This window comes from Suncus etruscus, chromosome 5, assembly GCF_024139225.1.
Source record: "Suncus etruscus isolate mSunEtr1 chromosome 5, mSunEtr1.pri.cur, whole genome shotgun sequence".
Taxonomy (NCBI): Eukaryota; Metazoa; Chordata; class Mammalia; order Eulipotyphla; family Soricidae; genus Suncus; species Suncus etruscus.
This window is the reverse complement of record NC_064852.1, coordinates 153,671,111-153,682,861: the sequence shown is the minus strand read 5'-3', so window position 1 is coordinate 153,682,861 and position 11,751 is coordinate 153,671,111. Positions and strand designations below refer to the sequence as shown.

The window sequence follows — 11,751 nt, the reverse complement described above, 5'->3', positions numbered from 1 at the left end:
TACAACAGGGCCAAAACATCCCACCAGGCTTCTTTTATCTCTTAAAGGTTCTGAGCGAATTGCTTTGGGTAGTTAGGCAGATAGATGGGAGGTAAGGGAGAGATTTCCCTGGCAGCTCTTAGGAGGCAGTAAAACCAAGATGGAATTTGAAGGAGTGACCTGTCTACCCTAAAGCAGCTGAAAAGTATTATTGCTAGACCTAGTCTCTGGATATGGGAATAAGGCTTTATCTGGTATGTAGGTCCCCCCCACCCACACACACACACACATGAGAGGACAAAGTTCAGCAGACAAAAAGCTGTGATAAAGACATGCAGGGGGCCCACCAATAGTTCAATCAACAATCAACCCCAAACAACTCTGATGTCCAGTGGAAACTCCAGGCCACGACAACCTGAAGAATATTCATAAGGAAGGTGGCCCCAAAACCAGTCAGAGCCCTCTATGCCCCTGGAGAAGCCTGTATTCTCTCTTGAACACATTGTTCTGGCGCCCTCTATCTCTCCTCTGCCTCACGGTCTCAAAATAAAACTGTTAAACTTCAAAGTTCCTCTCCTTCTGAAAATTTTTTTTCTTTTATGAGGGCCAAGTGACAGACCCAAAGCACTTGGGCAAGATCTAGAACTGTTTTTTTTTCCTTTCCTGCAAGAAGCAATTCTTTACTCCAGCCTGAGTCAATGACTCCCCGAGAACTCCAGTGGCGGTGCTCATTTCCCATGCCATGCTGAACAAAAATAAATTTTAGGCATGGCTTTAATGGCTGCTTCATGGGGCCAGAGAGACATGAGGTCTATTTCATGCAGGGGCTCATGGCAGACTCTTATCAGTCCTAAAATTCCTAGCCACATGCCCAGCGACCAAGCTGGGTAGAGAGGGAAATGGTAACTTTTTCTTCAAAGATTCCACTTCTCCCTTCTCCCCACCTCACAAGACACCTGCTATAATATGAGTCATCTTTCCCAGAGCCCACTGAAGTCAAATCTATTTTTTCATTTTTTTTTTAATTTTAATTTGAATTTCTCAGTGGTGCTTAAGGACCATATTTGGTATAGAAGACTGAATCAGGATTGGTTGCATGAAAGCAAGCACCCCTTGTTCTATCTTCTCCAGTTTCAACTTCAGTTTTTAAAACTATCTGCCTCCAATTTCATTTTTCAGCCTGTTTTCTAGGCTTGGGCATGCTCACATCTATGATGAAATACCATCCTTGTCTGGCCCTTGTCCTTAAAAAAACAGCCTCTGGATCAATCACTTCAGGGGAAATTAGCCCAAGTTCATCCTCAGATCGTAGTTTCAGCTGTAGGATAGAAATAAGTAGCAGGCCCTCCTGAGTTTACATCTCTAGGGATAACTATGCAGATGCTATAAGATTTGGGGCAGGAACGATTTGGAACCAGAAGAGATTGCTTAGAACCAGTCAAGCACCAAAAGGACATTTGTATCGACAATTGCTGCCTACATATTCTCAAGTTTTGTGTTGGGGCTTTTTAGCAGTGCTCAGGGGCTAGTCCTGCCCCTAAACTCAGGAATCACTGTGGGTGGGGTCCAGGGACTATCTGAGATGCCAGAAATTGAACCCAGGTTGACTTGTCTGCTAGGCAAATGTCCTCCTCACTGTTCTATTGTTCTGGCCCTTGTTCTCCAGTTTTTATTTTGTGTTTTTTTTTTGTTTTTGTTTTTGTTTTTTTGGGCCACACTTGTTTGATGCTCAGGGGTTACTCCTGGCTAAGCACTCAGAAATCGCCCCAGGCTTGGGGGGACCATATGGGTCCCCAGGGGATCGAACCTCGGTCCTTCCTTGGCTAACGCTTCCAAGGCAGACACCTTACCTCTAGTGCCACCTCACCGGCCCCTTGTTCTCAAGTTTTAAAAATGAAATTACACCAGTCACACTCATCAATACACCAATTGAGAAAAATAAAATAAAATCACTGCAGGAGTTCTGGACCAGAATGGAATGAGAATCTCTGGGGTGAAGTGATGGAGTTGGGGGGCTTCTACTTTCGAAAGGAGAAAAAAGGTATAATGAGCTATACTCAGGGATCATCATAGGTGTCAGAACTAGGTGGCCCTGCTGAGTTTCTTCTTACCTGGCACCCCAGCTTGGATCCAGAAGTTGATGTCGGTCCCTTCACCTCCATCTAGGAGCTGAGTGATGTTTAGTGGCTGCAGTAGCTTCACGATCTCCCGCATGATGGCTTTGGCTTCCTCACTGCCTGTGAACTGCAGTCCGATGGGGAAGAAGGTCCCTAAATCCGACTCCATCACCAGGCTATACTTGGAAATGTTTCCCTAGAGAAAAAGAACAAAGCGGATAGTTCAGACCTGACACTGCTTTGCTTTTTCCTGGGGAATGGAGAAAAACAAAACAAAACAAAAAAACAACAAAACCAAAACCAAACTAATAAAATTTACTGCCAAGCCCTCTTTCCCCTCCTCGGCCAATTCTGCAACCATAAAGCCTTTCTGTGATTTGGGGATTTACAGCATGTTTTTAAGTCCTCCCCATCCTCCCACCCAGAGCCAAGCCCTTGAAAAGTTCAACTGCCACAGGAGGTGGGCAGAACTTTGCTTTGCAATTTCCTCCCCAACAATTGAGACTGAGCCAGGAGGACTCACTTTCCCAAGGGGACCAACCCCAGTGAGGTGACTTGAGCTCAGATCCCTACAGTTCAACCCCTCTGCTGCCTGGTCTTTGGATGCCACTGAATCCTGAAATCTGACTGAGGCGACAGAGAAATGCGACAAGCATTAATACTCTTGCTTTGATGCTGCCATACCCAGTTTGATCCCCAGCACTAAATAAAGTCTTCTGATCACTACTGGGTGTGGCTCCAAACCAACTAACCACATTTCAGATCTTACTGAGACCAATGTGGCTAAAGCTTTATTAACATACATTTTCATTTGTATGATCATCAAAAGAGATGCACTTGAGTAGATTTCATCATTCCTGCTGACAGAGGCATTTGATAGGGCAAAAGGGAATCAGAAACCAAACCAAGACTCTCATTGGTCAATTTTCTTCCCATGAAGAACAAGAAATCCTCAACAAGGAGATGGCTTTCCCGGAGATTTGCCCAGGATGCATAGACATTAGCACAGCAGACTTGAGGCACAGGTGAAGGGACTCATGGTTTCTCCCTCAGTGGGACTGTACTAGAGGCTGCTAAAGTGCCAGCCACACTCCAATGCTCTCAATTTCCACATCAACATCTTCTCGCATCTCTGAGAATAACACCCTCAGCACCTTGTCTCCCTCCCTTGAACCAGCACAGACATTGTCATGAGCCATCTGGGCAGGTGGCCATTGCAGCTGCTTCTCAGGGCCTTGTGTGTGTGTGTGTGTGTGTGTGTGTGTGTGTGTGTGTGTGTGTGTGTGTGTGGGTCCCCTCTTCTGCAAGGGGTACAGATGACAAGCAGACTCTGGAAATGCAGTCAATGAATCTTGAATGCAGCAGAGTATACATAACAGGGCGTGTCCTTCATGTGTGTATCCTATGAGCAAAGCCCTTCTGATGGCTTTGTTCCACAGGACAAAGGGTGGGGGTTGCAAACTTCAAATCTAGTAACTTCAAATCAGATGTGAGTCAGTGGATGGCTCTCATGCAAGGGCCACTCTCATGAACAGCACCCAGGGAAACAGCCACAGGAGGGTCCATAGTGGGATGCGGAGTCTTGCTCCAAGACTGGCATTCTGGGAGGTGCTTGGAGTTGGTGCTAGAGTTGGAATCAGACTCTATCACACGGCCTTTGAAAATCCAGTTCATTCTGTAAGGGGCACTTAGATGACTGTTCACCTTCTTGAGGTGCAAGGTCTGATTTCTTTTTTTTTTTTTTTTTGGTTTTTGGGCCACACCCGGTAATGCTCAGGGGTTACTCCTGGCTATGTGCTCAGAAGTTGCTCCTGGCTTGGGGGACCATATGGGACACCGGGGGATCGAGCCGCGGTCCGTCCAAGGCTAGCGCAGGCAAGGCAGGCACCTTACCTTTAGCGCCACCGCCCGGCCCCACAAGGTCTGATTTCTAAAAAGAAAAGCATTTCCTACAGCCCTAGACTGTTCCAAGCAGGTTTTCTTCTAACAGCAACACTGCGTTGCCGGGGTGCTTTTATATACCATATACACTCAAATATAAGCCGAATATTTCTGGCATGAACTTGGCATATACTCGGGTTATACAGGTTATTTGATTCAGTGTGTGCCACCAAATCCAATGTATGTAGTTTCCAGTCATCTTCTGCCATCTGCTGGAAGGCTCCCCCCCCCACCCCAACCCCAGTGCTTCAGCTCAGTCCACAAATCATGGCTGAGCTGAAGAGGTAGGTAGCTGAACTGAACTGGATGCCACTGAACTATTTAGCTCTCAAAATTCTGCGCTTTGTATGAGACCGACAGCAGTGATGTTGATATCTGCAAACTCGTTGATGAGGACAATGATCCCCTCATGTCAGATAGAGCTGAAACTCTGTTTGGACATAGATGATGATGATGATGATGAGGAATCCAGTTTTGAAGGATTTTAACCTTCGTGATTTAGCTTGATTACCTGGTAAGCTATGGTTTTTTGCACTTAAAGTTTTAAAGTTATTGTTGCTAGTTTAGTTTTTCTTTAGCAATAAATATTGAAAAACATTTAACCTACTGATTCCTCAATTATTGTATTTGTTTTGGGTATATATTTTTATTTTTGAAATTTACCAGTGGCTGTTGCATTTTTCTTTCTTTTTTTCCATGTTTTAAATATATTTTTTATTTAAACACCTTGATTACATACATGACTGTGTTGTTTGGGTTTCAGTCATGTAAAGAACACCACCCATCACCAGTGCAACATTCCCATCACCAATGTCCCAAGTCTCCCTGCTCCCCACCCAACCCCTACCTGTACTCTAGATAGGCTTTCTATTTCCTTCAAACATTCTCATTATTAGGACAGTTTGAAATGTAGTTATTTCTCTAAAAAAAAATCATCTCTGTTTGTGGTGAGCTTCATGATGTGAGCTGTAACTTCCAGCCCTTCTCTCTTTTGTGTCTGAAAATTATTATTGCAAGAATGTCTTTCATCTTTCTTAAAACCCATAGATGAGTGAGACCATTCTGCGTTTTTCTCTCTCTCTCTGACTTATTTCACTCAGCATAATAGATTCCATGTACATCCATGTATAGGAAAATTTCATGACTTCATCTCTCCTGACAGCTGCGTAATATTCCATTGTGTATATGTACCACAGTTTCTTTAGCCATTCGTCTGTTGAAGGGTATCTTGGTTGTTTCCAGAGTCTTGCTATGGTAAATAGTGCTGCAATGAATATAGGTGTAAGGAAGGGATTTTTGTATTGTATTTTTGTGTATGAAGGTAAAATCCAAATGGACTAAAGACCTCGATATCAGACCCAAAACCATAAGATATATAGACCAGCACATAGGCAAAAACACTCCAGGACATTGAGACTGCAGGCATCTTCAAGAAGGAAACTGCACTCTCCAAGCAAGTGAAAGCAGAGATTAACAGATGGGAATATATTAAGCTGAGAAGCTTCTGCATCTCAAAGGAAATAGCGTCTAGGATACAAGAGCCACCTACTGAGTGGGAGAAACTATTTACCCAATACCCATTAGATAAGGGGCTAATCTCCAAAATATACAAGGCACTGACAGAAATTTACAAGGAAAAAAACATCTAATCTCATCAAAAAATGGGGAGAAGAAATGGACAGACACTTTGACGAAGAAGAAATACAAATGGTCAAAAGACACATGAAAAAATGCTCCACATCACTAATCATCAGGGAGATACAAATCAAAACAACTATGAGGTACCACCTCACACCCCAGAGATTGGCACACATCACAAAGAATGAGAACAAGCAGTCTTGGCGGGGATGTGGAGAGAAAGGAATTCCTATCCACTGCTGGTGGGAATACCGTCTAGTTCAACCTTTATGGAAAGCGATATGGAGATTTCTCCAAAAACTGGAAATTGAGCTCCCATACGATCCAGCTGCTGCATTTTTCACCTGGGCTTATACTCGAGTCACTAACTTTCCCCCAGTTTTTTTTTCTTTAAATCAGGGGAGAGCGAGAACGCAGTCCCCCACTACCACAAATTATGCAATCGAGTTTCCCACATTTGGGGAAATCGCAGGGGTCAGCACATCCGGAGTGCAATGGATAAGCCTCGCCCTGGGGAAACCACCTTCATGATCATGGTATCTCCCCTGCCAGGTAAGTATTTTCCCCCAGTTTTTAAGGTAAAATTAAGGGGGTTGGCTTATACTCAGGTCGACATATACTCGAGTATATACAGTAGTTCAGGGCCATTCTCTTTTTAAAATGAAACAAGAGTTCAGCATTATTTTCTTCCTGCCCCCCAAATGTAGGGAGACCACTTCTTGGTTTCCAAGTGTTGCTTTTCTCCTATCCCAGGTAGCCCATGCCTGGCTTTGATCTATCTAATCTCACAATCCCATAACCAGATAGGGAGAAGACTAGTGTCTGCATTAGCCACAAAGCACCCCATTAGCCTTACAGCCCAGACTCAGGCCCCCTTTCTGGCCATGTTAAGGCAGGGTTAAACTGGGATACAATGCTGTGTCTGGCCAATAGCAAATGTGCTCACTGGGTTATGTCTAAGTGGCTGCAAGTGCAAACCATCTCCCCTTCCTGGACCAGTGTTCCTGAAAACACTGAAAAAAATTCCTGGGACAGAGAGAAAGTGGGGGGGGGGGTCAGTGGGGGAAGAGCAGAATCATTCATTCTCTTCTCTTAGGTCGACCCTGAAGGTCAGCCTTTTATCTTTGAGAATGTTCTGCTTTGAACAGGTCTGGGTGCCCAAGGGAGGGCTAGGAGAGAGAGAGAGAGCAAGACCAAGCCTGTTTATTTTTTCTGCCAGTTAAAGCAGCTGATGCCTGGGGCAATCACAGTAAATCACATTACTGCAAAAAGTACATATGCCTCTGGCAGCTTGACCACTTCTTTGCCTGGGGACAGGGACAGAATAAAGGGTTCTAGGACATTCCTCTCCAGCCTCTCATTCTCTGCTGTGCTTTGAAGGGTTTGATCTGGAGACAAACCTGTGTTTTCAGGCTGTCCCTTTTCTTTGAGCCTAGTAACTCCAGAGCTTGGTGACTCTCCTCTGCAGCACATGATGGTTTGATGCCACTATAGCAACAAAGGGGCATTCAAGGAGTTGGGGCTGAGAACAGGGCATGAACCCAGGTAGAGGGAAAGACATAATTTATTTGCAGAAATTGGGGTCTTACTCCTAGTGCTCTGGAACATGGACTCTGGAGCACTTGTTGGATGCATTTACAAAGGGCCTCACAGAAAATGACAATCATTTTGCCTCACTGTAAGTCCTTCATCCTGCAAGCTGGAGCAGCAGCACTCATAGCTAGAACCATGGGGACCCCAGGTCTTCAGCATGGAAGGGGAATTCTTGCAATAGGGTATGTTGGGTGAACGTTTCTTGCTCTTGGGTTGGAAGATTTCCAGCATTGTCTGCACACCAATTTTGTGAAAGTTCTTTTAAATCAATCTACTGATCTCTGTATCCATCTATCTCTATATCGCCATCTATTTCTGAGAGTATCATCCACCTATTTTCTATTTATCCATCAATCTATCATCCATCCACATATTATCTATCTCTGTATCCATTCACCTATTATTATATTATTCTATTTCTTCTTCTTCTTCTATTCATTATATATACATCCAACCACTTATCCATTAATCCACCTACCATCTATCCAGCTTTCAATCATCCATCTACCTATCATCTACTGATCAATCTATCCATTCACTTACCATCTAACCATCCTTCTACTATTTATCTCTGTGTCTATTATCTATCCATCCACTTAACATTTATCCATCTACCTATCATCTACGCATCCATCTATCAATCTGTCTACCCATCCAGTCAATCAATATATCAGTCAATATATACATTTGATTGTCACCTATCAATTATCTATCCATACACCTATTGTCTATCAACTTATATATTTTTCTCACTTCAGCCTCTTTCCTGACTGGTCTTGTCCTACCCTTCTCCTCAAGAGAATTACAGAATTTATTTGAGCCATCTCCAGTTGCCAGCACATCCTTTTGGCCATGTCTCAGGGATGGCAGATTGGAGAGAAGGAGACCTATGTATGCCAAGAGTCTAGAAGTCCCAGTGTTTCAAAGAATTCAGACAAGATAAAGGAAACGAACCCAGAGATGAGGCTATTTAATTTTAAGAAGAGTTAAAGATAATTTATTTTATTATTTTTGGTATGTTTTTAGGGGTCCATACCCAGCAGTGCTCTGCATTCAGAAATCACAGCTGGCCAGCTCTGGGAACCATATGGAATGCCGAGAATCAAACCTGGGTTTGCCATCTGCAAAGCAAATACTCTACCTGATATACTATTACTCTGGTCCCTATTATTATTATTTTTTTTCTGGCCATCCCTGGCAGTGCTCAGGGGTTATTCCTAGCTCGGAACTCAGGAATTACTCCTAGAAATGGGATGCCTGGGATTTAACCCAGGTTGGCCATTGAACCCAGGTTGGCCATGTGTCTAGCAAATGCCCTATCTGATGTGCTATTGCTCTGGCACATTTTTTGATAATTATTTTATTTGGGGGTCTACCCTGGCAGTTCTCAGGGCTTGCTTGTGGCTCTGTGCTCAGGGTTCAACTCCTGGTGGTGCTCAGGGGACCAGTATGATAACGAACCCTTGTCAGCTGCATTCAAGGTAAGTGGTATACTCTTACTCCAGCCTGAGTTAAGATAATTTAATAGGTTGTTTCAATAAAAGGAGATTAAGGAATGATGGAAATGACAGAAATCAACCAACAAATCACCACAAACCCCCAAATCTGGTGTCTATTTTGAGTTAAGGGAGGGAGAGAAAAACAATTTCCCTTCTGGGAGGAAAGTAATGAGCAGGTAATCGCATGCAGGTAGAGAAGAAAACAGCAGTGAAGAAAGTGACTTTAAATACGTTAGAAATAATGAGTTTCGTGGAAAAAGGACGAAGACCTACTCCAGGCCTCAAAGGGAAGCTGAGCAGCCACGTGGCTCCTGGTCTCTGCCCAACCCTGCTCAAGCAACTGAGATTTTCCTTGGACTCTGAGTGGGGTTGAACTAAGTGAGAGGCCCAGGGATCATCCTGGAGGGACTGTCATACAGCATCTGATGGGGAGCTGGAGAAGCTGGAGCTTAGTTGCTGGGTTATTGGGTTATTACTTCCTAGACTAGTGGGGAGTGAGGGAGGAAGGAGGGAGGGACAGAGGGATAGAGCGAAGGAGGGAGGGAGAGAGGAGGCAGAGAAACAGAGACAGCGAGACAGAGACAAATAACAGAGAGACAGATATAGAGACATATAGAGAGACAGAGAGAAACAGTGGGGAAGTCACTTCCTTTGTACATGGCTGACCTGAGTTTGCTCCTTGGTACCACATATGGTTCCTCAAGTACTGGCAGAAGTGAATTCTGAGCCTAGAACCAGGACTAAGGTCTGAGCATCCTGGGTGTGACCTCAAAATTGAGATAGAGACACACAGAGAGAAACAGAGACAGAGACAGATCAGAGAGAGAGAAATTAGACAAATAACATAAACTCTGTGTGCCTCAGGCTACTTATTAGCTGGGGATAAAAATAGTGATTTTTCATGTTTATTTGGATATGAGTCTCAATCTGGCACTTCCTAGCAACACACAATCCTGGAGGGTCTGTGAGTTCGAATTGGAAAACTAGCACTTTTTTGTTTCTAGAAATGTCCCCCTGATTAAGGACGTCAGCACAGTGAGCAGGCCCTGTCACTTGGCTGCCCACAGTGGTGACAGACATTCCCATCATGCACACCATGTGCAGAAGGCTCCACAGACTATGTCTATTACTACCGTGAAAGTAAGACAGGTAAGAAGATGATACTGCCCAAGGCCATGCATCTTACGTATCTCTATGACAGAATTCTAGCAGGCTTTTAGGAATTTGGTAAGTGCATTTGCAGAAAATTCATAGCCTCATTGCAGTAAGCAGCATTTTATTTAATGTTCAAAGCAGGTTAGATGAGGCGACAAAAAGAGGCTTCAATAGACTGGGGTCCAGTGAGCAGAACTGAGCATGTGGGGATATAAAAGATATGCCCGGTAGTGGCTGTGAAACCAGTGACAATCATCCAAGGACAATTATTACTCATCAACCATGTGAAAATGAACTGAACCTTGACCTGAAATCTGGGTTGGAGAATGGATCTTCTTAATAATCAACTCTTGCAACTTCCCATTTTTTATCTAGTTGTTGAATAGTCTTATTTTTCTGTACTTATTACATGGACTTCAATGTTCTCCTAAGACTGATTATGGCAATTATGGCCTGTAAGAGTGTTAATAAGCAGAGCATGCACAGATATGATGGACACCATATTAAGACAGCTTGGAAGGGGGTGACAATCAGTAGTTAGAGAATAATGGAGGTCTGGGAAGATAAGACTATTTCCGGTAACCCAGAAACAACTTAAACACCCCTTATCTAGGGGCTAGGAAGATAGTCCAAAGGGGTTAGCCTATGCCCTGAATGCTTGAGGCCTCACACTTGATAATCTACATGTCTGCTCCACTGAGAACTGTCAGGCATGATGCTGATGGCCTCTGCATGTCTGGGACAAGCAGCAGTGAGTCCCATTTCCTCTGAGCATACGATGGCCAAGCCCATGTAGCTGAGCACTGCAGGAGACAGCCTTGGCCCTGGAGAACTTTTGGGGAGGTCCCTATTAATAATGTTACTTCTCTGACTTGCCTGTATACCCATTTATACTTTCTAAAGATTCAAGTTTTGTTCTCACTTTTATGGTCAGATCAGAATTTGAGGTATCTCAGGGGGGTTTACTGGCAAGTTTTCCTTTTTCCTTTGATACGAAAATTTGCCACATGTAGCAGTTTAAGAATGCTCTCTTTGGATGCAATTTCAATTTTCATTTGATGACTGAGATCAAATTTAGAAGATGCTTTGCTACTAAGAGAATTTTGGTATGATAGTTAAAACCATTTCCCCCCTATCTCTCAACTGTGGGAGGATTTAGAAATGTGAGACTGTGTGAATGAACAGGTGAATTTTTTAGGTACTTGTGAGAAAGTGCAAATAGAAGACTTTTGAGTATTCATGGTAAGTGAAAAATGACATCCAGAAAAACAATGTCTTCATCATTAGATGCCTTCCCTGGTCTCATATTCCAAAATGCTGTAGACTTTGGTCTGACCTTCAGGTGTTGGAATCTAAGTACTTTGCAGAGACTTCTACTCATCCATTCACCTGCTCCTGTGTAAACAGGTGTGTGTGTGTGTGTGTGTGTGTGTGTGTGTGTGTATTTCTTCCCTGCTTCCCTGTTCACTTTGTTTCTACCAGTGAACTAATGTTGGCAGAGTATTAACCAACTCAAGCCTATATTTCTTTCACTTGGCTTTATTTTTTTCCCCTAACATCCTTTTATCTGGCTAGGGTCCCACCTAGGCTATCTGTCACCTTTCTTGCTGGCCTTTGTATTTCTCTCTGTTATTAAAAAAAATGTAGACATGTAGCACTCTGTCAATGAAAAGTGGTGTAATAGGAGTTTTTGGAAAGTGAGGGATACTTATGGTAACAATTTTCTGTGTATTCATTTGGGGAAAAAGGATAGTTCATGGGGCGGAAGAGGTAGGCCAGGAGGTCAGGCTCTTGCATTGCATGCACTCATTCATGGCTCTATCCCCAAT

At 43.6% G+C, this 11,751-nt stretch overlaps 2 protein-coding genes and 1 non-coding gene across 3 annotated transcripts in view; 1 reads left to right on the top strand and 2 right to left on the bottom strand.

Annotated features, from left to right (window-relative positions):
• Window positions 1–11,751, top strand: part of TP53INP1 (tumor protein p53 inducible nuclear protein 1) — a 914,054-nt gene that overhangs the window by 642,357 nt on the left and 259,946 nt on the right. The gene's annotated exons all lie outside the window — the stretch shown is intronic.
• Window positions 2,062–11,751, bottom strand: part of CPQ (carboxypeptidase Q) — a 213,511-nt gene continuing 203,821 nt past the window's right edge. The window contains exon 7 of the mRNA XM_049772958.1: window positions 2,062–2,292. Within this exon, the coding sequence (XP_049628915.1) occupies window positions 2,062–2,292 (231 nt within the window). The remainder of the gene's footprint in view (window positions 2,293–11,751) is intronic.
• On the bottom strand, window positions 6,072–6,235 carry LOC126010638 (U1 spliceosomal RNA). The gene has a single exon (XR_007496657.1). It is a non-coding gene; the product is annotated as a U1 spliceosomal RNA (small nuclear RNA).